General features: G+C 44.6%; 2 protein-coding genes and 2 long non-coding RNA genes across 10 annotated transcripts in view; 1 reads left to right on the top strand and 3 right to left on the bottom strand.

Moving 5' to 3' along the window:
- The window catches only part of LOC133129773 (zinc-alpha-2-glycoprotein-like), a 53,139-nt gene extending 42,578 nt beyond the window's left edge, over positions 1–10,561 (bottom strand). Inside the window, exon 1 of one of the 2 annotated variants that reach the window (XM_061244062.1) lies at positions 10,417–10,561. In XM_061244062.1, the coding sequence (XP_061100046.1) occupies positions 10,417–10,525 (109 nt within the window). In that variant the 5' untranslated portion in view covers positions 10,526–10,561. The remainder of the gene's footprint in view (positions 1–10,416) is intronic. The other variant, XM_061244061.1, reaches the window with a different exon arrangement.
- On the bottom strand, positions 59–25,174 carry LOC133129772 (major histocompatibility complex class I-related gene protein-like). 4 transcript variants are annotated; one of them, XM_061244058.1, is made up of 7 exons: positions 24,809–24,919; positions 22,250–22,495; positions 15,488–15,727; positions 15,033–15,317; positions 14,309–14,581; positions 938–1,061; positions 59–587 (listed from the first exon to the last, which is right to left on the bottom strand). In XM_061244058.1, the coding sequence occupies exons 2-7, from the start codon at positions 22,491–22,493 to the stop codon at positions 542–544; spliced, it is 1,212 nt and encodes a 403-aa protein (XP_061100042.1). In that variant the 5' UTR covers positions 22,494–22,495; positions 24,809–24,919; the 3' UTR covers positions 59–541. The 4 variants fall into 4 exon arrangements, with proteins under 4 accessions (XP_061100042.1, XP_061100041.1, XP_061100044.1 ...); XM_061244057.1 differs by lacking the exons at positions 59–587; positions 938–1,061 and adding exons at positions 12,487–13,392; positions 13,743–13,866 and having other exon boundaries at positions 24,809–24,918; XM_061244060.1 differs by lacking the exons at positions 59–587; positions 938–1,061; positions 22,250–22,495; positions 24,809–24,919 and adding exons at positions 12,487–13,392; positions 13,743–13,866; positions 25,122–25,174.
- On the bottom strand, positions 1,637–8,927 carry LOC133129774 (uncharacterized). Of its 2 annotated transcripts, none has more exons than XR_009708851.1 (4): positions 8,740–8,927; positions 2,687–2,926; positions 2,223–2,507; positions 1,637–1,776 (listed from the first exon to the last, which is right to left on the bottom strand). It is a non-coding gene; the product is annotated as an uncharacterized LOC133129774 (long non-coding RNA). The 2 variants fall into 2 exon arrangements; XR_009708852.1 differs by lacking the exon at positions 8,740–8,927 and adding an exon at positions 5,273–5,383.
- LOC133128046 (uncharacterized) lies at positions 7,027–8,170 on the top strand. 2 transcript variants are annotated; one of them, XR_009708705.1, is made up of 4 exons: positions 7,027–7,163; positions 7,447–7,476; positions 7,775–7,941; positions 8,040–8,170. It is a non-coding gene; the product is annotated as an uncharacterized LOC133128046 (long non-coding RNA). The 2 variants fall into 2 exon arrangements; XR_009708706.1 differs by having other exon boundaries at positions 7,447–7,486.
- Positions 25,175–26,184: the final 1,010 nt, after the last annotated feature.

The raw sequence follows: 26,184 nt of genomic DNA, 5'->3' as shown, positions 1-26,184 counted from the left end.
CCTCCACCTCCACCTCCCACCGCCTCCCCCCGCCTCCACCTCCAGCCACCGCCGGCAGAGAAGAGGAGGGACAGGCCCAAGCCACAGCCTCCTTGAGCTGAACCAGCGCACTCTCTCCCAGTGGTAAGTGGTGGCACGATGCAGAGCTTGTATGCCGTAATCCTGTGATGTGTAACTTTCTGCTGACTGACATGCTAACCTGTGGCGTTTATCGCTCTCAGGTTCTCCCCGGAGGCCGAAGGCGTAGGAGAGAGCTGTGCTTCAGCAGGACGTGGTGGGTACCCGCGTCCCTGCCATTGGGTACCAGCAGCTGCCTCCACCACGGCGGCTCCTTCAGGGTGACGAGGCGACCGGACAAGCGGCCTTTGTCTTTGTCACCCCAGAAGACCGATCGCGCGTAGCCACCCAGCGAGGAAGGTGCACGGTCTCCTTGTGGTGTCTGTGGCCCCAGTCGTACCTTCAGGTGCACTGCCATGGTCACTCTTTTGTCACATTTCAGTGAGGGAGCTGGGTTTCATTCAATCTGGGTTACATCTGTGCATCAACGAATTCCAGAGGCATCCCGACTCTTCCGTCCCATGATATAGCTGCAGGGGAAAGGAAGTGGAGGTAGACCTTTTAGGAACCAGCAAGTGGCCATTTACGCTTAGCCTTCACAAAACTCATTTCTTTAGTACCAACAGTATCTTTACAAATGGGGTCTCTTACAATGCACCGATATAGTTTTTTCTTACTTGTGTTTTGGCCAGTACATAATCCAGAAAATCTAAAGTTGTTGAATTTCTATCAGCCATCTCTCCTTTACTGCACATATAATTTATTCAATTGGATATAATATAAATGTATAAACTTATTCTATGGTCTAACAGACTAGATAAGATGTTAGGAATGCGACTTTAGGGTCATAATGGCATGGAGAATATCTCCTGTTTCTCACCTGTGCCTTCTGCACCTTAGTGTCAGTGTGAAAATAAGAAACACTGCAAACGGCACTATAAGAACATCGTGACGTCTAGTGATATGGTCTTGTCTAGTTTCAGCCAGGCCCCATATCACCCCATCTGCAAAGGCAACAAGTAAATGGTAAATGGTTGGCATTCATATCGCGCCTTTATCCAAAGCGCTGTACAATTGATGCTTCTCATTCACCCATTCATACACACTCACACACACCAATGGCGATTGGCTGCCAAGCAAGGCGCCGACCAGCTTGTCAGGAGCATTTGGGGGTTAGGTGTCTTGCTCAGGGACACTTTGACACAACCCGGGCGGGGGATCGAACTGGCAACCCTCCGACTGCCAGACGACTGCTCTTACAACCTGAGCCATGTCGCCCCTACAAGTACAGCAATATTATCATTTTACATCCACACGAATGGTTCAGGCCACACTTTTGAACAGTGGTCATTAGATGCGGTCACTATTTTGTACCTACAGCAATAATAATCTGATCTGATTTTGTAAGCGGCATTAGTGGAAACGGGTTACAATAGGTGGCTTTACCCCATTTGACAGTGAGATTTGTGGAGAGGACTCCACAGCTGTATGGTGCCTCAGTGCTGTTAGAGATGTCCAGGCTCTTTCTCAGCTGGCAGGTCCCGTCCTCGTTCGGTCTGATCCCAGAGGACCAGAGGCCGTCGTCTTCAGTCAAGATGTCTTCATCCCGATAAAGCTCCACCGTCGTGTTCCCGCAGCGAAATCCTGAAACCAGGCAGGTCAGAATAACCTTCCCAGGGTTCCGGGACAGCTTGGCAAACACCGAAGCATTGGGCTGAACTGAAACGAGAAAAAGGAAAAGGCACATTTTTTAACAAAGAAAGGCCCCTTGTCTAATTTCAATCAATGATGTGAGCAGTAACACAGGTCTGTATTTATATTTTCAGGTAGCTTGCATTGAAATGGGAAAAGGAAACTTTATTCTGTTTGTGTCTGTTTTGAAAATGTTGGTAAAACCCCTTGAGGTCACATTTTAAATAAAACCATTCTTACTTTTAAGAGCACTAAGCGAGAAGAAACATCACTGACAGCTTAAATCTCAAATACACGTCAACAAATTTGCTGGTGTACTCTATGGGGTTTCTTCTGGCTAACTGATCTCACAATACCTAAAAGCGGCAGGAACGTGAATAACCCCCATATACTTCATACTTTGTGAAGTTCTGTTGTGATATTGTGATAATATTCCATTTCAGTATACTGCAGTAAGGGACTGTGGTACTAACATGTCTTCTGGCTCTCCTTTTCTTCCATGAACAAACTGCGCAAAAGACTAGACACACAGATGTGCTTCATGTATTTCTCAGTTTCCATGGTGTTGTTCTAGTCCCTGTTCCACTTCTTTGCAATGGGGAGAGCGGACTCTGCTGAAGCCACCCACTGAAGCCTGGTGAGCTGGAAGTACAGGAAGTCTTCTCCGTTCAATCCGTACTGAGCAAAGGCCTCTGTAACGCTCACATGAGGCTCCCGCTCGATTCTACAGCCAAATCTCCCCTGCAGGACCACAGCACCTGAAACATGGATGTAAACGATGCAGCAGTTACCTCCATGTACAGCCTGGCACTTTCATGGAACATTAAACATGGCGGACATGGTATGTTTAAATGATGAATAATAATAATTTCACTCAAAAAAGATCACTCACTCCACTCACTCAACTCACTCAACTCACTCAACTCACTCAACTCACTCATGTAAGGTCCTGTGTGGTTGAAGATGTCCGCCATGCCTCTGTCCCATTGCTGCATATTTCGGCCTTTGGTTGAGTTCCAGATATAACGGCCAGGTACTTCACGCATCCAGGCTCGACGGGGCATGCTGACCACGCCACTGCTACTGTAGGAGTCCAGTGGCTCGCCGTCAAGGTACAGGACGGCAGTGTACTCACGAGTACTCAGAGCAGTGTAGGTACCAACAAGGGAGTGAGGAACTGAACGACAAGGAGACAAGTCAAAAGGTCAAGGCCAGGAGTCCAAGAGACAGGGTTTTTTTTTTTTTTTTTTTAAACCCCATCTGGCGACCACAAAGAAATCCATCACAATCTGTAATATCCCATCTTCTCTCTGAGTTGATCAAGGGCCGTGTCTGAAATGGCTTCATTTCCTACTGTTGAGAATACAAGCTGTACACAACGTGTATGTAACTTGTTTACTCAGTAGGAGGTAAGTAAGCTGATTTGGAAAGTCTGTGAAAATGACCTAGCATTACATCTTTTGAGACAGCCAGCTTCACAGACACAGATTAAGGCTTGTAGGAATTTGGTCCTTTGTGAAGTAAAACAAGTAGTCCGATATTCAGGTTAGCAACAATGTATTAAGATAGCAAAAATAGTCTTTAATTACAGTATGAAGCATACCGGGTAAAAGCAAGGCAGTTCAATTACAAACTCATGTTAGAAAGGAATGAGCTTTTATGCCCCAAACCTCCTGATGTAAAATACAGGTAGTTGTCCCTGATTGGGTGACAGGCAGACGAATACACATTATTTTGTCTGCATATCATGTGAGCAAGGAAGCCAAATGGTCATTGTCAGCAAAGCAGACAGTGAACCCCCCTTGATCATTCAGTATGGGCTTTCTAACCCCCCTTGATCATTCAGTACGATTGAGGTGTTAGGTGACCATCCAAGAACGATGAAGCAGGAAATGTATTCTTCCCTCCAGGCTAGTCTGAGATTCTCCATGCAAAACTGTTTAGTCCAGGACTAAACTCAATTTGTGTCTATTAACTGGCACTTACAATTTAAAAACAACGTTTGTTTATTGTTCATGTCAAATTTAAAAAATAGCAGTATACCATATTGCACCACTTTACTGCCTTGGAGATGAGTTAGTCCCCTGCAAATATGTTAATTGATGATAATGTTTTTGTATGATATCCATTAGAACACAAGAATGGCCTTGTTCAATCGAAATGGAGGACTACTTCAAAGATTTGCGTATACTGTACCTCTGCCCAACATGTAAAATATGAGAATCTGCACTGTGTGACCACATACAAATTGCTTGATTACAACAGTGGAAATAAAACATTCATCAAAAAAGGAAGAAAAAGGCAAAGGTGTACAAACCTCTGACTGGTACTGTGTATCAATAACAATAAATAAAAAAATTAGTAATAATAACTAACCAACCCCTCCTCAAGTGATCTCTCAAAATGCAATAATGTTAATTCTGATGTTATTACCAACAAGGATGAAATGGTAAACTGTTTTAACCAACATTTTCTCTCATCTGGCATTTTATTTCAGTATCTAACTCATCCATCCATGGTGTGTCTAACGTACACGCATCATATACGCGATCCTACCTCCTAAATTTTGCAGAAATGTAACTAAAGGAAAATAATTCAAATTCAACACGCCTGAGTTTTTATCAATTCAAGTGTGCAACAGGTCTACACAAATTATATACAAGACACGGAGCAAGCTAGTGTAGGAAAAATTCACAGAACAAGATGTTCTTCCCCCGTTTTATGACAATCGATCACAAGTCAAAATCAGACTAAAACATCAAACCGTTAGAGTTGAGCATGCTGGTTCCTCCAAAACTCTCAAAGCTTCATGCCCAAAAGTATACCATCATAGAATATAAGCTTCGCATCAGCGACCATGATATAATGTTAGCTCCGCATCAATCAGCGACCATGATATATTATCAATATATAATAAAGCCAAACAAACAAATAAACAAACAACAAAGCAAAGGTGACCAAACTTAACTGTCCAAACACTGCTTACCTAGCCAACTAAAAATACCGATACACGAAGTATGCGGACTGGCGCTGGTGTCAAAGCTCTCGTTCTCAAATACAGAGAACAACGAGAACAACCGTTCGAGTTGAGCATGCTGGTTCCTCCAAAACTCTCAAAGCTTCATGCCAAAAAGTATACCATAATAGAATATAATCTCCGCATCAGCGACCATGATATAATATCAGCTCCGCATCAATCAGCGACCATGATATAATATCAATATATAATAAAGCCAAACAAACAAATAAACAAACAACAAAGCAAAGGTGACGAAACGTAACTATCCAAACACTGCTTACCTAGCCAACTAAAAATACCGATACACAAAGTATGCGGACTGGCGCTGGTGTCGAAGCTCTCGTTCTCAAATACATTTTTAAAAAATCGTAAAAATGTGAACTTGGTAAGGAAATGCTCAAAAAACCTTCAGCTTGTCGGAAATATAATGACATATCAGGTATTGTTGTCAAAAGATATAGCTAATGAAGGTTAAATACCCTATTCCCGCTGTGTTTTGCTTACCCCCGACAACAGCGAACGTTACGCTCCAGTCGACAGAGGTAATAAAGTCGGCACATCGAATTTTCAAACGCTACATTCAGAGTAGCTCATTCATGAGTAAGACAATACTTGCCTGCTTCAATGCAGCAAACAGCGTAGATACCGAAGAAAACTGTAGACACACAACTAAACATGTTACACAAATTAATCCACGGCCTACTCATCAGAGACGACTCGCTGTCATTCAGTCTGTAGCGAGGGGGCGTGTATACTAAAAAAGCTAGGCAGGCAATCGCTATGAATTGCTTTGGAAAAACCACACATACAAAGGTCAGTTCAAATGTAACACTGTATCGGTCAATGATTTCTCTTCTTTTGAAGTGCTCATGTTTACTCTGTATTGCAATGCTCCTGTTCCGTGTGTGGTGGTTTATGCCCCCCCCCCCAAACCAAACAAGGATTTTATTTTAGAATTCTCATTTCTTTTATCTTTTTTGGTGTTAAAATATGACAAATTGATTATTGCTGGAGATTTCAATCTTCACGTGGATGACGTATCAGATTCGGCTTCCACCGAATTCTTGGTGGAATAACCTAGTGCAACATGCGTCAGGTGCAACGCACAATAAAGGGCACAAGCTATATTTAGTGTTTACGCTTGGTCTCGAACTAAATAGCCTTGAGAAGAAAGACATTTGTGTCTCAGATCATCTCAGCATTTTATTTGATGTCCAACTTCCAGTTATATGTACAAATGATAAATGTGTTTTTCGTTCTCGATTCATCAACATACAAACAGCTGAAATGTTTTCTTCAGCATTTGAAAACCGTATAGTTAATTGTACACCGCTATTAGACACAGAGGAATTAGTAAAACATTTTAATAGTGTATGCTTGGGCATACTAGATGATATCTCTCCTTTTAAAATTAGGTCAAAGTCAACCGTAAAGAGACTCCCTTGGCCTTACGATAATGATTTACAAAATTTAAAGAAAGAACGAAGGCAAGCTGAACGAAAATGGAAGACATCTAATTTACATGCTGACTATCTTCATATGAAAGATTTGTTTACAAAATTCAACCAGGCAGTTAAAAATGCAAGGAGAAGTATTTTTCTAACTTGATATCTGTCAATAGCCGTAAGCCAAGATGTTTGTTTCAAACTATCGACTACATTTTAAATCCCTCTCCGAATGTTTTTTCTGAATCCTCATCTGAGCTCTGCCAGAGGTTTTAAACATTTTGTATTGAAAAGATCGATAATATCAGAATTAGAATCACTCCCTCTGCTCACATTATGAATGTTTCTTGGCATACCTCTGCTACATTTAGCTCATTTGAATCCATTGCAATGGTAGACCTTAATGATATTATTTCTGATATATCCTCCAGTCCTATGGATGTCATCCCGGCTAAACTCCTGAAGGATGTTCTAGGAACTATAGGTCCAGACATTGTTTTGATTATAAATAGCTCATTGGCCTCAGGGTGTGTACCCTCTCATTTTAAATGCGCTTCAATCCAGCCTCTTCCCAAAAAAACAAATTTAGATGCTTCACTTTTAAATAATTTTAGGCCTATTTCAAAGCTTCCTTTTATTTAAAAAATTCTAGAAAAGGTGGTCTCTAAACAATTGATAGCATTTATGAACAAAAATAGCCAGTCAGGTTTTCAGGCATATCACAGCACAGAGACTGCCCTTTTAAAGGTAGTTCATGATCTACTGCTAAATGCAGACTCAGGTGAAACATCCATTTTAGTTCTTCTTGATCTTAGTGCAGCGGTCGATACGGTTGACCACTCAATCCTCATCTGAAGAAAGCGAGAGGTGGAATTTCCCTGAAGAGCTTACAGCTTTGGCAAGCTAGCTACCGACCGAGCCGGAATCATCGGTGTGTGACAGTAGAATCGGTGTGTAACAGTACGAGTAATGTTTTGACTCCCCCGTGTAATAATTTCTTTCGAAATGTTTAAGAAATGTTTTGGCATAAACGACAACAATGCACATGGCTAGCTGGGAGTCAGTAATGGCATCTCAGTCGCTTATTTAAAATATTACAATTTAAAGCATACATCATGCAACTTCCCATATTCTCAAACCTTGTGATTTTATTTTGACTGTGTTTTATAAAGTATTGTCAGTTTGGTATAATACAATTTGAATTAACTGTTGTTTCATTGTAATATTTATCAGAGAAAGAAGGATCTCCTTGAAATAGGAATGGTAGGTTTGGGTAAGAGATTCAATGTGTTTATGCATGCTTTGTAGCTTTGTCCTGTCATCCATCCATCGCTGCCTAGCTGTGGCTTTCATCCTGCACCCCCTGGTGTACTGGCACTGGGCAAATTAATGGCATTACTGTAGAGGCACTTTCTAATGTACATCACTAACAACCATAATAACTATGGCACCTATTTGGGCTGGGCTGCTTGTAATCGTAGTTAAACAGCATCTCATTTCAATGCTTGATTCACACAAACACTGAGGTTTAAAAAAAAAAAAATGTTAAGCTTTATTTTAGGTACGTCTCTGCAAAGGCGACCCTGCTGTCGTAGAGGTCCCACGCCCGCTCCGCCCGCCTCCACCTCCCACCACCGCTTCCACCTCCAGCCACCGCCGGCGGAGAAGAGGAGGGACAGGCCCAAGCCACAGCCTCTTTGAGCTGAACCAGCGCACTCTCTCCCAGTGGTAAGCGGTGGCACGATGCAGAACTTGTATGCCGTAATCCTGCGATGTGCAACTTTATGCTGACTGACATGCTAACATGTGGCGTTTATCGCTCTCAGGTTCGCCCCGGAGGCCGAAGGCGTAGGAGAGCTGTGCTTCAGTGGTGTGTCTAACGTACACGCATCATATACGCGATCCTACCTCCTAAATTTTGCAGAAATGTAACTAAAGGAAAATAATTCAAATTCAACACGCCTGAGTTTTTATCAATTCAAGTGTGCAACAGGTCTACACAAATTATATACAAGACACGGAGCAAGCTAGTGTAGGAAAAATTCACAGAACAAGATGTTCTTCCCCCGTTTTATGACAATCGATCACAAGTCAAAATCAGACTAAAATATCAAACCGTTAGAGTTCAGCATGCTGGTTCTTCCAAAACTCTCAAAGCTTCATGCCAAAAAGTATACCATCATAGAATATAAGCTTCGCATCAGCGACCATGATATAATGTCAATATATAATAAAGCCAAACAAACAAATAAACAAACAACAAAGCAAAGGTGACCGAACTTAACTATCCAAACACTGCTTACCTAGCCAACTAAAAATACCGATACACAAAGTATGCGGACTGGCGCTGGTGTCGAAGCTCTCGTTCTCAAATACATTTTTAAAAAATCGTAAAAATGTGAACTTGGTAAGGAAATGCTCAAAAAACCTTCAGCTTGTCGGAAATATAATGACATATCAGGTATTGTTGTCAAAAGATATAGCTAATGAAGGTTAAATACCCTATTCCCGCTGTGTTTTGCTTACCCCCGACAACAGCGAACGTTACGCTCCAGTCGACAGAGGTAGTAAAGTCGGCACATCGAATTTTCAAACGCTACATTCAGAGTAGCTCATTCATGAGTAAGACAATACTTGCCTGCTTCAATGCAGCAAACAGCGTAGATACCGAAGAAAACTGTAGACACACAACTAAACATGTTACACAAATTAATCCACGGCCTACTCATCAGAGACGACTCGCTGTCATCCAGTCTGTAGCGAGGGGGCGTGTTTACTAAAAAAGCTAGGCAGCCAATCGCTATAAATTGCTTTGGAAAAACCACACATACAAAAGTCAGTTCAAATGTAACACTGTATCGGTCAATGATTTCTCTTCTTTTGAAGTGCTCATGTTTACTCTGTATTGCAATGCTCCTGTTCCGTGTGTGGTGGTTTATCGCCCCTCCCCCCCAAACCAAACAAGGATTTTATTTTAGAATTCTCATTTCTTTTATCTTTTTTGGTGTTAAAATATGACAAATTGATTATTGCGAATCTTCACGTGGATGACGTATCAGATTCGGCTTCCACCGAATTCTTGGAACTAACAGATTATTTTAACCTAGTGCAACACGTGTCAGGTGCAACGCACAATAAAGGGCACACGCTAGATTTAGTGTTTACGCTTGGTCTCGAACTAAATAGCCTCGAGAAGAAAGACATTTGTGTTTCAGATCATCTCAGCATTTTATTTGATGTCCAACTTCCAGTTATACAAATGATAAATGTGTTTTTCGTTCTCGATTCATCAACATACTAATTTACATGCTGACTATCTTCATATGAAAGATTTGTTTACAAAATTCAACCAGGCAGTTAAAAATGCAAGGGAGAAGTATTTTTCGAACTTGATATCTGTCAATAGCCGTAAGCCAAGATGTTTGATGTAAAATATGAAAATCTGCACTTTGACCACATATGAATTGCTTGATTACAACAGTGGAAATAAAACATCAAAAAAGGGAGAAAAAGGCAAGGGTGTCCAAACCTCTGACTGGTACTGTGTATCAATAACAATAAAAAATAGGAATAATAACTAACCAACCCCTCCTCATGTGATCTCTCAAAATGCATTAATGTTAATTCTGATGTCATTACCAACAAGGATGAAATGCTAAACTGTTTTAACCAACATTTTCTCTCATCTGCCACTTTATTTCAGTATCTAACTCATCCATCCATGGTGCGTCTAACGTACAAGCATCATATAAGTGATCCTACCTACTAAATTTTGCAATAATGTAACTAAAGGAAAATAATTCTAATTCAACACGCCTGAGTTTTTATCAATTCAAGTGTGCAACATATCTACACAAATTATATAAGACACGGAATCATTTGATTCGGTCAGACGTGATTTTTTCATTTTTTTATTATATATTTATATATATATTCCCCATACACACACCGATGGCGAATCGTAAAAATGTTAAAAATGTTAAACAGATCCGCGTTAGCCTGTGCGCTACAAATCAACGTTATACTGTGCTGAAAATGTGAACTTAGTATGGAAATGCTCAAAGAACCTTCAGCATGTCGGACATATAATGACATATCAGGTACTGTTGTCAAAAGATATAGCTAATGAAGGTAAAATACCCTATTCCCGCTGTGTTTTGCTTACCCCCGATAACAGCGAACGATGAGTAAGACAATACTTGCCTGCTTCAATCCAGCAAATAGCGCAGATACCGAAGAAAACTGTGGACATATCCCTAAACATGTTATACAAATGAATCCACGACCGACTCATCACAGACCCGTTGCCCATAGACTTGATCCAAGATTGTACTGAACAGACAACGTACTGCAACTGTACACCATAGCCTGTCCCGCCCCGCTGTTTTTTTATTTCGCGGAAATTCCTGGTCCCACCCCCTTTGGCGAATTTGCGTGCGGTGGCTTTAGAAGCGACATTGTAGGCGTCGAACGACGGCGGAGAGCTCCCACTGCGCAGGACTCGCATAAAGAAATTCACGCGAGAAAATAGTCATACTTATATTTCTCTGCATCAGTGGTGGTAGTGGTTATAAATTACACATTATAATTGGAGTCACTAGCTCAAATCCGAGAGGGGGATTGTACAGTTGGGCAAAGGCTGTTTGTATTTGTGAGTAGTATAGGCTACTTGCATTTCAGACGCCAAATTGTTGAAGAAGATAATTACTCTGCAAAGACTGATAAATGTTTGAATGCTAATATTTTGTATGCGTCATGTAAAACAATTATATATGCTCTTTTATTCATTGCACTTAATTGATTCATTTTAAAATGCCATTTTTTTCTGCTAACAGAGGGTAGGTGTATATGTTACTAGAATTAAAATGAATAAAATGAATGTAAAATGATAATATAATAGCTTTAGCTGAGCACTGTAAACACAGATTTACTTTACTTAACAGTCTTTTATGTATGTTTAGCTTACTTCGCTTTCATGCTTGAATATTTATGGATGCATCTGTCAGCATTTTTCATTATCATAACACGTCTTTACTTCAGATCCTAAATGGAGCACTGTCACGCTTGTTTCAGTTGAGATTATTTTGATTAAATTCTTATGTGTGAATCAGAGCTGTCAGTCATATCGCTCAGGCAAGCCAAGTTAGGCTCCGTGATATTTGTATGCCAATGTTACCGTATTTTCGTGGGGGTGTCATGTGATCGCCTGGATGGGTGGCAGTCTATAAACCAGCCTCTGCGATCAAGGGTGGAGTTTGAGCGCCCGTTACCTTCCGGGAAACACAGGCTGGAGATTCAAGCCATTTGCCCTGGGAAGTTTTGCCCCATATTTATGAAACGACTACACTGAGGGTGATTTTAAAAAGGCCCACACACATAATCTAAGCATTTAATCCAAATAAACTCAACTCAAACAACCGTGACAGTGGTCCTTTAACTTCAGGGTGAAAACATTGAAAGACACGAATCCAACAAGTTAGGGAGTAACTGCAGCCCATTAATTCTACAATGCTGATATTATACTTTACCTACATTTAGCAGCGACATTATGATCCAGAGAGACTTTCAGTGTAAACGCCGGTGCAAAGATCAGTCCTCCATTACAGTACAGGGGAACAGTGTGGCCCCCAGAGATCAAGTGCAAGAAGTGCAGACTTGCTGGAAGTGACAACATGATATTCAGGCTGACATGCATGCAGAGACCTATAGGCTTGATGGTGACAGTGACTATAGGCTCGATGGTGGAGTGTCTCCGGCGTCGCCATTGGTAACACAAGCCACGAGCGCAGATGACAGGAACAAGGAATGTGGTGTGGAGGGATGAGAGGAGGGGACCAAAGACAGAGCCCTGGGGGACACCTGTAAACCAAGACACCAGAGGTAGCTATTCTTTTTGCAAACATTATGGTGTATCCCTTCACTTGTCATTTCCCTCTTTGTAAATAGAGTAACTAATGTTTCCCAGCATTTCTAAACAGCCTTTTTCTTGTCAACACACAGGAAGATAATAAATTGCCAAATGCATATATTGCTGAAATGAATAAGAGAAATGGATAAAACAGCAAAGGCTAAAGCAAATGGTAATTCAGGATCAAACTATTATAATTGCCCTTGATTTCACAGTGAGCAAAAGCTGGAATCTAGACCTCTAGATTGTGGAAACATTTTAGGGACATTTTAACAGAAAAACTACGTAGCTGGATTTTCACTTGAATGACGAGATTCATTTCATGAAGGCATTTCACCTATTTTTAATGAATAAATGTTCACAGGGATGTTCCAACCCCCAGGTTGAAATCAGTCCATGCATGGTTGCATGGTTGCATGGAGGAAAACAAGTTATCTGGACGACTTAGATTAGATTAGTAACAGTACTTAAATATTGTAAACAATGGTCCGTTATAAAAATATATATAAAACTAGGCCTACTTTAGTAAATGTAAATGTACTTAATGTAAAATAATGTGACTGTAAAGTGTCTTGTGTGACTGTAAAATGTCTTGTGTGACTGTAAAGTGTCTGGTGTGACTGTGAAGTGTCTTTTGTGACAGGCTTCTGTGAAAAGCGCGCTATAAAATAAATTGAATTGAATCAATACTTTAACCCGTATAACCTGTATGGATTGAGGGTGTGTAGCAGGCCAGTGTCTTAGGCATTTCTCCAGGCCTGGAGAGTTTAATCGTACAGGCTCTCAGGCGGTGTTGGAGCTGAGCCAGGAGAGAGAGGCAGTGTCTGCAGAGTCACAGAGTGACCCATCCTCCTGTACATGGTGCAGCGTAGAGATCCTGCCCTCAGGTTCTGAGATCCTCTGTGTTAACTGGACACAGTCAGTGCAGTTAGGAAGAGGCCAGGGGGGGTTCTGCGGGGTCTACCCCACCAGATAGCATTCGGTCGGGGCCATTTTGTTCTCCGTAAAAAGGGCTGCAGGACTTTGCTCCAGGTGCCAGAGGGGCCTCCAGTTAATTTGTCCCCTTGCTCTTCTTCTTGTAGTTTTGAATGGCCACCCAGCTGCACGGTCTCCTTGTGGTGTTTGTGGCCCCAGTCGTACCTTCAGGTGCACTGCCATGGTCACTCTTTTGTCACATTTCAGTGAGGGAGCTGGGTTTCATTCAAACTGGGTTACATCTGTGCATCAACGAATTCCAGAGGCATCCCCGACTCTTCCATGCCATGATATAGCTGCAGGGGAAAGGAAGTGGAGGTAGACCTTTTAGGAACCAGCAAGTGGCCATTTACGCTTACCCTTCACAAAACTCATTTCTTTAGTACCAACAATATCTTTACAAATGGGGTCTCTTACAATGCACCGATATAGTTTTTTCTTACTTGTGTTTTGGCCAGTACATAATTCAGAAAATCTAAAGTTGTTGAATTTCCATCAGCCATCTCTCCTTTGCTGCACATATAATTCATTCAATTGGATATAATATAAATGTATGAACTTATTCTATGGTCTAACAGACTAGATAAGATGTTAGGAATGTGACTTTAGGGTCATAATGGCATGGAGAGTATCTCCTGTTTCTCACCTGTGCCTTCTGCACCTTAGTGTCAGTGTGAAAATAAGAAACACTGCAAACGGCACTATAAGAACATCGTGATGTCTAGTGATATGGTCTTGTCTGGTTTCAGCCAGGCCCCATATCACCCCATCTGCAAAGGCAACAAGTAAATGGTAAATGGTTGGCATTTATATAGTGCCTTTATCCAAAGCGCTGTACAATTGATGCTTCTCATTCACCCATTCATACACACACTCACACACCAACAGCGATTGGCTGCCATGCAAGGCGCCAACCAGCTCGTCAGGAGCATTTGGGGGTTAGGTGTCTTGCTCAGGGACACTTTGACACAACCCGGGCGGGAGATCGAACCGGCAACCCTCCGACTGCCAGACGACTGCTCTTACAGCCTGAGCCATGTCGCCCCTACAAGTACAGCAATATTATCGTTTTATATCCACACGAATGGTTCAGGTCACACTTTTGAACAGTGGTCATTAGATGCGGTCACTATTTTGTGCCTACAGCAATAATAATCTGATCTGATTTTGTAAGCGGCATTAGTGGAAACGGGTTACAATAGGTGGCTTTACCCCATTTGACAGTGAGATTTGTGGAGTGGACTCCACAGCTGTATAGTGCCTCAGTGCTGTTAGAGATGTCCAGGCTCCTTCTCAGCTGGCAGGTCCCGTCCCCGTTCGGTCTGATCCCAGAGGACCAGAGGCCGTCGTCTTCAGTCAAGATGTCTTCATCCCGATAAAGCTCCACCGTCGTGTTCCCGCAGCGAAATCCTGAAACCAGGCAGGTCAGAATAACCTTCCCAGGGTTCCAGGACAGCTTGGCAAACACCGAAGCATTGGGCTGAACTGAAACGAGAAAAAGGAAAAGGCACATTTTTATTTATTTTTACAAAAAAAGGCCCCTTGTCTAATTTCAATCAATGATGTGAGCAGTAACACAGGTCTGTATTTATTTTTTCAGGTAGCTTGCATTGAAATGGGAAAAGGAAACTTTATTCTGTTTGTTTTGATAAATGTTGGTAAAACCCCTTGAGGTCACATTTTAAATAAAACACCATTCTTACTTTTAAGAGCACTAAGCGAGAAGAAACATCATTGACAGCTTAAATTTCAAATACACGTCAACAAATTTGCTGGTGTACTCTATGGGGTTTCTTCTGGCTCACTGATCTCACAAGACCTAAAAGCGGCACGAACGTGAATAACCCCCATATACTTCATACTTTGTGAAGTTCTGTTGTGATATTGTGATAATATTCCATTTCAGTATACTGCAGTAAGGGACTGTGGTACTAACATGTCTTCTGGCTCTCCTTTTCTTCCATGGACAAACTGTCCAAAAGACTAGACATACAGATGTGCTTCATGTATTTCTCAGTTTTCATGATGTTGTCCTGGTCCCTGTTCCACTTCTTTGCAATGGGGAGAGCAGACTCTGCTGAAGCCACCCACTGATGCCTGGTGAGCTCGAAGTACAGGAAGTCTTCTCCGTTCAATCCGTACTGAGCAAAGGCCTCTGTAACACTCACATGAGGCTCCCGCTCGATTCTACAGCCAAATCTCCCCTGCAGGACCACAGCACCTGAAACATGGATGCACACGATGCAGCAGTTACCTCCATGTACAGCCTGGCACTTTCATGGAACATTAAACATGGTGGAGATGGTATGTTTAAATGATGAATAATAATAATTTCACTCAAAAAAGATCACTCACTCCACTCACTCAACTCACTCAACTCACTCAACTCACTCATGTAAGGTCCTGTGTGGTTGAAGATATCCGCCATGCCTCTGTCCCATTGCTGCATATTTAGGCCTTTGGTTGAGTTCCAGATATAACGGCCAGGTCCTTCACGCATCCAGGCTTGACGGGGCATGCTGACCACGCCACTGCTACTGTAGGAGTCCAGTGGCTCGCCATCAAGGTACAGAACGGCAGTGTACTCACGAGTACTCAGAGCAGTGTAGGTACCAACAAGGGAGTGACGAACTGAACGACAAGGAGACAAGTCAAAAGGTGAAGGCCAGGAATCCAAGAGACGGGGTTTTTGAAAAAAAAGTTTTTTGTTTTTTTTAAACCCCATCTGGCGACCCCAAAGAAATCCATCACAATCTGTAATATCCCATCTTCTCTCTGAGTTGATCAAGGGCCATATCTGAAATGGCTTAATTTCCTACTGTTGAGAATACAAGCTGTATACAACGTGTATGTAACTTGTATACTCAGTAGGAGGAAGTAAACTGATTTGGAAAGTCTGTGAAAATGACCTAGCATTACATCTTTTGAGACAGCCAGCCTCACAGACACAGATTAAGGCTAGTCTGAGATTCTCCATGCAAAACCGTTTAGTCCAGGACTAAACTTAATCTGTGTCTTTTAACTGGCACTTACAATTTAAAAACAACGTTAGTTTATTGTTCATGTCAAATTAAAAAAATTGCAGTATACAACATATTGCACCACTTCACTGCCTTGGAGATGAGTTAATCCCCTGCACATGTTAATTGATAATTGGTGATACTGTTGTATGATATCCATTAGAACACAAGAATGGCCTTGTTCAATCGAAATGGAGGACTACTTCTAAGATTGGCGTATACTGTACCTCTGCCCAAGTAAAATGTGAGAATCTGCACTTGAATATGTGACATATGAATTGCTTGATTACAACAGTGGAAATAAAACATTCATCAAAAAATTGAGAAAAAGGCAAAGGTGTCCAAACCTCTGACTGATACTGTGTATCAATAACAATAAAAAATAGTAATAACGAACCTGGGTAGTAATAGTAATAACGAAAAATAGTAATAACGAACAACGTAAGGTGTTGTGTGCGTACTCCACCCAGGTGAACATCTTGCTCCATGCGGCAGGATTCTTTGCCGATACGCAGCGTAGGGCGGCCCCCAGGTCCTGATCGGCCCTCTCAGTTTGGCCGTTGGACTGCGGGTGGTAGCCCGAAGAGAGGCTAGCTGTAGCCCCGAGGGCCACGCAGAACGCTTTCCAAACCTGGGAGATGAATTGAGGACCGCGGTCTGAAACAATGTCCGAGGGAAGTCCGTGGATGCGGAAAACCTCCCTCACCAGAACATCCGCGGTCTCTTGGGCGGTGGGCAATCCAGCCAGGGGGATGAAGTGTGCCGCTTTGCTGAATCGGTCCACCACCGTCAGGATGGTGGTGTTACCCTCAGAAAGTGGAAGTCCGGTCACGAAGTCCACTCCGATGTGGCTCCAGTGTCGGCTGGGCACCGGCAATAGTTGGAGCAGTCCAGCAGGGGCCTGGTGAGATGCCTTGCTTCTGGCGCATGTGGTGCAAGCCTTGATGAATCGTCTGGTGTTGGGGATCATGGCACCCCACCAGAATCTCCGCTTCAGCACCGCGAAGGTGCGGGTAAAGCCGGGATGGCAGGAAAGGAGGGATGAATGGGCCCATTGCAGCACCTGTGTCCGAGCGGCTGAGGGAACGTATAGGCGTAATCCGGGGTTGGACCTGGGATCGGGATCCTCCCGTAGAGCCCTCTGGATCACCGCCTCGATCTTCCACGTGACAGATCCGATAGTGCAGGAGGCAGGAAGGATGTTCTCGGGAACCTCACGCTCAGAACAGGTGTTGAATTGACGGGACAGGGCGTCGGGCTTAACGTTCTTCGAACCCGGGCGGTAGGTCAGAGAAAAGTTGAACCTCCCGAAGAACAGCGCCCATCTAGCCTGTCGAGAGTTCAGCCTCTTGGCTGTCTGGAGGTATGCCAGGTTCTTGTGGTCGGTCCAAACGATGAACGGCTTCTCGGCCCCCTCCAGCCAATGTCTCCACTCCTCCAGCGCCAGTTTGACTGCCAGCAGCTCTCGGTTTCCAACGTCATAGTTCCTCTCTGCAGGGGACAGCTTCTTGGAGAAGAAGGCGCAGGGGTGTAGTCGGTTGTCAGCGGCCGCCACCTGAGAGAGCACTGCTCCCACCCCTGTGTCGGAAGCATCCGTCTCGACCACAAACTGGCGGGTAGGGTCGGGGTGTACCAGGATGGGAGCGGAAGAGAACAGTCTCTTGACCTTGGTGAAGGCCGTCTCAGCTTCGGGGCTCCACCGGAATGGCACCGCAGGGGACGTGAGCTTGGTTAGGGGGGAGACCACTTGACTATTGGATCTGATGAACCTTCGGTAGAAGTTGGCGAATCCCAAGAAGCGTTGGAGCTGCTTACGTGAGGTGGGTGTGGGACAGTCGGTAACTGCCAGAATCTTCTTGGGATCCGCCCTGATCCGTCCCCTCTCAAGGATAAACCCCAGGAACTCAACTGTGTCGGAGTGGAAGACGCACTTCTCCGCCTTGACGAATAATCTGTTCTCAAGGAGTCTCTGTAGAACTTGCCTGACGTGGTGCTCATGATCCTTGGCATTGGTGGAGTAGATCAAGATGTCATCCAGGTAGACGAACACATGGCGACCCAACAAGTCCCGAAGAACATCATTCACCAGGGTCTGGAACACAGCAGGAGCATTGGTGAGGCCGAATGGCATGACCAGGTATTCGAAGTGTCCGAGGGAGGTGTTAAAGGCGGTCTTCCATTCATCGCCCTCACGGATACGGACCAGGTGGTAAGCGTTGCGGAGATCCAACTTGGTGAAGATGGTGGCCTCGTGAAGTGGGTGGAACGCGGAGTCCATCAGGGGCAGAGGATACTTGTTCCTCACCGTTCAGCTCCCTGTAGTCGATGCACGGGCGTAGGGGGCGTTCTGGACGAAGAAGAATCCCGCACCAACGGGAGAGGAAGATGGGCGAATTAGTCCGTTAGCCAGGCAGTCACGGATGTATTTCTCCATAGCCTCCCTTTCAGGTCTGGAGACGTTGTATAGGCGACTTGAGGGGAGTGACGAACCGGGAAGGAGCTCGATGGCGCAGTCGTAGGGTCGATGAGGCGGCAGTGACTGAGCTTGAGTCTTGGAGAACACTGTGCCCAGGTCATGGTAAGGAGAGGGGACCCTCTCCAGGGAGGGTTTGGGAGTCTGTGGTAGAGCTGGCACTCCCTCTGCTGGTGGTGGGGCGGAACGCAAGCAGGACAGATGGCACTTAGGATCCCATGCTTGCACTTGGTTAGAACTCCAGTTGATCGTGGGGTTGTGTTTCTGGAGCCAGGGTAATCCCAAGATGAGTTGGTCATTAGGGGACTGGATGACGCGGAACTGGATCATCTCCCGATGGTTCCCAGAAATTATCAGTTGTAAGGGAATAGTGATTACATTATTGGCATTTGGCAGACGCTCTTATCCAGAGCGACGTACAACAAAGTGCATATCCATAACCAGGGATAAGTTCGCTGAAAGACCCTAGAGGGAAGTACAATTTGAACTGCTACCTGTACAACCAAGATAAGGACGAGGGCAAATTATTATTATTTTTTTTTTAAACAAGAAACAAACAAACAGAGCAAAAGTGACCAAAGTTAACTATCCAAACACTGCTTACCTAGCCAACTAAAAAATACCGATACACAAAGCAAGTCACAGAGACAACAATTAAGGTTCACAGGGAGGTAGGGAGGGATGGGGAGAGGTGCTGCTTGAAGAGGTGTGTCTTCAGCTTGCGTTTGAAGGTGGGGAGAGATTCTACAGTTCTGACCTCAACGGGGAGTTCGTTCCACCACCGTGGAGCCAGAACAGACAGCAGTCGTGAGCGTGAGGTGGAGGTTCGGAGAGGGGGAGGTGCCAAGCGGCCTGTGGAGGCTGAACGAAGAGGTCTGGCAGGGGTGTAGGGTCTGATGATTTTTTGTAGATAAGCGTCATGCGGCAGAAAGTCCTTCCATCCAGCGACCGCGCGTTCTCAGGGTGGGGTAGAGGGAGGGTGGGGATGTTCAGTTCAGACACCAACACTTTGTCGATGAGATTGGCGTCCGCTCCAGAATCCACCAACGCGTTAATCCGGGTTGTTCTGTCGGGGAGAATTAACAGCGTGGTGAGCGTGGGACGATGGTTGTCTCTGTCAGAACCCTCATGCCTGTCGACTGCTCTCACCTCTACTGGTCGCCTGGTCCTGAAGGGGCACCGAGCCTGGGTGTGAGACCCGGCCTCCCACAGTAGAAGCACGAGCCAGTGATTCTGCGGCGTGCTCGTTCCTCGGTAGAGATCCTGGTACCGGCCCGGAACAGGTCCATGGGTTCGGGGCCCTCCGACTGCTGCTCCTTTAGTCGAGGACCCCTGCCTGGGGTACGGGTTGCCAGGAAGGATCGGTCTCTCCGGCCGGCGTTGTCTGGCACGGTTGTCCAGGCGGATCGTGGTGCGCACGAGTTGGTCGAGCTGGGTGATGGGGTCCAGTCGTGCCAACTCGTCCTGAAGCGTCTCGCTCAGGCTGGCCAGGAAGAGATTCGCCAATGCTGCATCGTTCCAACTAGTAGCCACCGCGAGGGTGCGGAAGTCGATGGAGTGATCTGCCGCGGTCTTCCGTCCCTGGCGCAGAGTATTCAGTCTCTGGGATGGCTCCTGGTCGCTGGATGCGTGTTGGAACACCTTCCGAATCTCATCGGCGAAGACTGGGTAACGAGGAGGGAAAGAATCCCCGGACCACACCGCCGTAGCCCAATCCAACGCCCTCCCCTTGAGCAGTCCCATCACATAGCCTATCCGACGGTCGTCGCTGTTGTAGGTCTGGGGCTGTGGCTTGAATACAAACTCGCATTGGAGTAGGAACGCCTTGCACCTCTCAGGTTCTCCACCGAACCTCTCTGGAGGGGGTTGTTGAGGCTCCCGGAATTGCCAGGCTCCCGAGGGGTTGACCGCCGGGGAAGTGGGTGGGTGGGTGGGTTCCTCCCGTGGTTGTGGCAGGACCGCGACGGCGATCCTCCTCATCTCTGCACACAGTTCACAAATCTCCAGGTGAAGCTCGGAGATTCCTTGTGAATGCTGCCGGACGATGGCTCCTTGTTCCTGGAGGGCGTGGAACATGGCAGTTGAGTCAGCAGGGTCCATAGTGGTGAAATTGTTCTGAGACGGGTGCGTGGGGGTTGGACCCAAAATGCACGACTCAGAAACAATAGTTATATAAAGACCCCTCAGGGCTTTATTCGGGACGAATCCCAGGAGCGTAGTCAAAACAAGCAAAGTCCGTACACGTAGATCCAGCCAAACAAATAGTAAACAAACAAAAAGCACGGTGCCGAGGGAAGAGGCAAACTCGTAGTCGGTAGACGTGCAGGGAGGTCCGGTAGCAGGAGAGCTGTCAGCGAGGCAGATGAACAGACGGACGGCAGGCAGAGGCGTAGTGGTGGGCGAAGCGGGAGTCGAAACCATGAAACAATCAGCGAAGCAAAAGTACAAAACGGTTGGCGAGGACGTGGTCAAAAACAAACAGTGGTCAACAAAACAGAAATCAATAAACAATGGTCGGTAACAGGCTTGGATCGTAACGTGAAATCAAACAGGAAATAATGCTCAAGAGTTGCGTGGTAAACAGAGGCAGACAATTTCGTGAAGAACAGTTGCGCGACTTAGCTATAAATGCGGGTGTAGACAGGTGTAGACAATTAGTTAGAGCGTAGCAAGGAAATGGAAAACAGGTGCGATGGATGACAAATTTAACAAGGAGATTAGTAATCGTTAGTAATAAACCTATCCTGCCCTAGCATTAGTAAATTAGTAAATGACATCCACGAGAAACGTAAGGTAACATGAACACATGATTAGTTTGTTAGTTTCTACCCAATCCTGATCTAGCGTTAGTAGTTTTAGTAAATAGACAAATGGAAACAATTAGGGAGTGAATGACAGAGAGAGAGAGAAAAGGCGGAACGCAAGGTTTGCGGAAAGACATGTAAAAGTGTATGCATAAACAACGACCAGTTAACATAACAATAAACATAAATCAAAACATAACACAAAGTGAAACTAAGACGATAACCACTCAACATAACAAGGTAATATAATCGTACGAAACATAACTAGACATGACAAGAAAATAAATCGTAACGAAACATAACTAAACAACATGACGAACCTAGACTAACATAATACATGATAAGACACTACGTGACTAAGACAACATGAATAAACATAAAACATGGCAAGACAGACCTGAAGGGCCCCCCCCTTAACGACCGACTCCTGGCGGTCCTTGGAGTTTATCAGGGTGGTCACAATGGAAGTCCTTGATGAGCGATTTGTCCAGAATGAGACTGGGAGCGACCCAGGAACGCTCCTCCGGGCCATAGCCCTCCCAGTCTACCAAGTATTGCACCCCACGGCCCCTCTTACGAATGTTCAAGAGTTTTTTAACAGTGAATGCAGCGTGGTTGTCAATAATGCGGGGGGGAGGTGGTGGGGGATCCGGGGGACATATGGGGTGAGAGGATACAGGCTTAATACAAGAGACATGGAATGTGGGGTGAATCTTAAGGGAAGCAGGGAGTGACAATTTTACAGAGGAAGGATTGATGATTCTGTGGATTTTAAAGGGACCAATAAAGCGGGGTTGCAGTTTGTGGGAAGTGGCTTGGAGGGGAATGTCCTTAGTGGACAGCCAGACGGAGTCACCTGGTTTGTAGGCCGGAGCCGGAGTGCGGTGGCGATCAGCAGAACGTCGATTACGGTCTGCCGTGCTTAGCAGCGTGGCCCTCCAAACCTTGGCACACCGTTTCATGTGGATGGCGAGGGAGGGAACAGCGATCTCGGCCTCCTGGTCAGGGAACAGTGGAGGTTGGTAGCCCAGGGAGACCTCAAACGGCGATTTCCCGGTGGCGGCGCAGGGTAAGGTGTTGTGAAACACCGTACGAAACATAACTAGACATGACAAGAAAATAAATTGTAACGAAACATAACTAAACAACATGACGAACCTAGACTAACATAATACATGATAAGACACTACGTGATTAAGACAACATGAATAAACATAAAACATGGCAAGACAGACCTGAAACGTGACAGAACCAACCCCGCCTCACGTGAGCTCTCAAAATGCAGTAATGTTAATTCTGATGTCATTACCAACAAGGATGAAATGCCAAACTGTTTTAACCAACATTTTTATCTCATCTGGAACTTTATTTCAGTATCTAACTCGTCTATCCATGGTGTGTCTAACGTACAAGCAGACTGGCGCTGGTGTCAAAGCTCTCGTTCTCAAAAACTACTCAGCGTAAAAGTGTGAACTTAGTATGGAAATGCTCAAAAAACCTTCGGCTCCACTCCTCTGTCCCATTGCTGCATATTTAGGCCTTTGGTTGAGTTCCAGATATAACGGCCAGGTCCTTCACGCATCCAGGCTTGACGGGGCATGCTGACCACGCCACTGCTACTGTAGGAGTCCAGTGGCTCGCCGTCAAGGTACAGAACGGCAGTGTACTCACGAGTACTCAGAGCAGTGTACAAATTATAGCTAGTGTCGTGTCTAGGAAACGACAGAATTCTAAATCCAATCTCTAATTTGTCGAAAAATACAAAGACACCACGACAGTGAGCTCTTCAGGGAAATCCCCCTCTCGCTTTCTTCGAAAGCGAGAGGGGGAATTTCCCTGAAGAGCTTACTGCTTTGGCAAGCTAGCTACCGACCGAGCCGGAATCATCGGTGTGTAACAGTACGAGTAATGTTTTCACTCCCCTGTGTAATAATTTCCTTCGAAATGTTTAAGAAATGTTTTGGCATAAACGACAACAATGCACATGGCTAGCTGGGAGTCAGTAATGGCATCTCAGTCGCTTATTTAAAATATATTACAATTTAAAGCATACTTCATGTAACTTCCCATATTCTCAAACCTTGTGATTTGGATGTGTTTATGCATGCTTTGTAGCTTTGTCCTGTCATCCATCCATCGCTGCCTAGCTGTGGCTTTCATCCTGCACCCCCTGGTGTACTGGCACTGGGCAAATTAATGGCATTACTGTAGATGCACTTTCTAATGTACATCACTAACAACCATAATAACTATGGCACCTATTTGGGCTGGGCTACTTGTAATCGTAGTTAAACAGCATCTCATCTCAATGCTTGATTCACACAAACACTGAGGTTTAAAAAAAAAAAAAAAGTAAACTTCATTTTAGGTACTTCTCTGCAAAGGCGACCCTGCTGTCGTAGAGGTCCCACGCCCGCTCCGCCCGCCTCCGCCTCCCCCCGCCTCCACCTCCAGCCACCGCCGGCGGAGAAGAGGAGGGACAGGCCCAAGCCACAGCCTCTTTGAGCTGAACCAGCGCACTCTCTCCCAGTGGTAAGTGGTGGCACGATGCAGAACTTGTATGCCGTAATCCTGTGATGTGTAACTTTCTGCTGACTGACATGCTAACATGTGGCGTTTATCGCTCTCAGGTTCACCCCGGAGGCCGAAGGCGTAGGAGAGAGCTGTGCTTCAGTGGTGTGTCTAACGTACACGCATCATATACGCGATTCTACCTCCTAAATTTTGCAGAAATGTAACAAAAGGAAAATAATTCAAATTCAACACGCCTGAGTTTTTATCAATTCAAGTGTGCAACAGGTCTACACAAATTATATACAAGACACGGAGCAAGCTAGTGTAGGAAAAATTCACAGAACAAGATGTTCTTCCCCCGTTTTATGACAATCGATCACAAGTCAAAATCAGACTAAAACATCAAACCGTTAGAGTTGAGCATGCTGGTTCCTCCAAAACTCTCAAAGCTTCATGCCCAAAAGTATACCATCATAGAATATAAGCTTCGCATCAGCGACCATGATATAATGTTAGCTCCGCATCAATCAGCGACCATGATATATTATCAATATATAATAAAGCCAAACAAACAAATAAACAAACAACAAAGCAAAGGTGACCAAACTTAACTGTCCAAACACTGCTTACCTAGCCAACTAAAAATACCGATACACGAAGTATGCGGACTGGCGCTGGTGTCAAAGCTCTCGTTCTCAAATACAGAGAACAACGAGAACAACCGTTCGAGTTGAGCATGCTGGTTCCTCCAAAACTCTCAAAGCTTCATGCCAAAAAGTATACCATAATAGAATATAAGCTCCGCATCAATCAGCGACCATGATATAATATCAATCTATAGTAAAGCCAAACAAACAACAAAGCAAAAGTGACCAAACTTAACTATCCAAACACTGCTTACCTAGCCAACTGAAAATACCGATACACAAGGTATGCGGACTGGCGCTGGTGTCAAAGCTCTCGTTCTCAAATACATTTTTCAAAAATCGTAGAAATGTGAACTTGGTAAGGAAATGCTCCAAAAAAAAACTATATAACGACATCAGGTATTGTTGTCAAAAGATATAGCTTATGAAGATTAAATACCCTATTCCCGCTGTGTTTTACTTACCCCCGAGAACAGCGAACGTTACGCCCTAGTCGACAGATGTAGTAAAGTCGGCACATCGAATTTTCAAACGCTACATTCAGAGTATGAGTAAGACCATACTTGCCTGCTTCAATGCAGCAAACAGCGCAGATACCGAAGAAAACTGTAGACATATCCCTGAACATGTTATACAAATTAATCCACGGCCCATCAGAGACCCAGACTTTGCCCATAAAGTCCATGCCCCCTCGCTGCCAACCAACAAGCCCCCCAGCAAACCGCGCCAACCAACAAGCCCCCCGGCAAAGTGCGCCAACCAACAAGCCCCGCCCCCTCGCTGTCATCCGGTCTGCGAGGGGGAAGGCTAGGTTGAGTTTACAACTGTGAGAGCTGTGACTGTGGCGAGAAAGTCACAAAGCCAGATTGCACAGAAAGTCACATGTACAATGTCTGTTTGTATTTTGTAGAAATGTAACTAAAGGAAAATAATTCAACATGCCTGGGGCCAGGAGTTAATTTGTCCTCCTGCTCTTCTTCTTGTAGTTTTGAATGGCCACCCAGCTGCATGGTCTCCTTGTGGTGCCTGTGGCCCCAGTCGTACCTCCAGGTGCACTGCCATGGTCACTCTTTTGTCACATTTAAGTGAGGGAGCTGGGTTTCATTCAATCTGGGTTTCATCTGTGCTTCAATGAATTCCTGCACAGCTGCAGGGGAAAGGAAGTGAAGGTAGACCTTTTAGGAACCAGCAAGCGGCCATTTACGCTTACCCTTCACAAAACTCATTTCTTTAGTCCCAACATTTCTTTAGTATCTTTACAAATGGGGTCTCTTACAATGCACCGATATAGTTTTTTCTTACTTGTGTTTTGGCGAGTACATAATTCAGAAAATCTAAAGTTGTTGAATTTCCATCAGCCATCTCTCCTTTACTGCACATATAATTCATTCAATTGGATATAATAAAAATGTATGAACTTATTATTTGGTCTAACAGACTAGATAAGATGCTAGGTGTCACGTTTCAGGTCTGTCTCACCATGTTTTATGTTGATTTATGTTTATTCATGTTGTCTTAGTCACGTAGTGTCTTATCATGTATTATGTTAGTCTAGGTTCGTCATGTTGTTTAGTTTATTTCTTGTTACGATTTATTTTCTCGTCATGTCTAGTTATGTTTCGTTACGATT

The sequence above is a fragment of the Conger conger genome, chromosome 5 (genome assembly GCF_963514075.1).
Source record: "Conger conger chromosome 5, fConCon1.1, whole genome shotgun sequence".
Taxonomy (NCBI): Eukaryota; Metazoa; Chordata; class Actinopteri; order Anguilliformes; family Congridae; genus Conger; species Conger conger.
Note: the sequence above shows the minus strand (reverse complement) of the source record. Positions and strands in the feature narration are given on the sequence as shown.

Bases quoted from the DNA above. Each gene is read 5' to 3' on its own strand.
- LOC133129772 (XM_061244057.1), bottom strand. From the start codon at position 22,493: ATGTTTCGTACGGTGTTTCACAACACCTTACCCTGCGCCGCCACCGGG. The intron at 14,582-15,032 runs GTTAGTACCACA...TTCTCGTTTCAG, and splicing joins AAAGGAGAGCCAGAAGACAT to TTCAGCCCAATGCTTCGGTG. The intron at 13,393-13,742 runs GTGAGAAACAGG...TTTCCCCTGCAG, and splicing joins CTAAGGTGCAGAAGGCACAG to CTATATCATGGCATGGAAGA.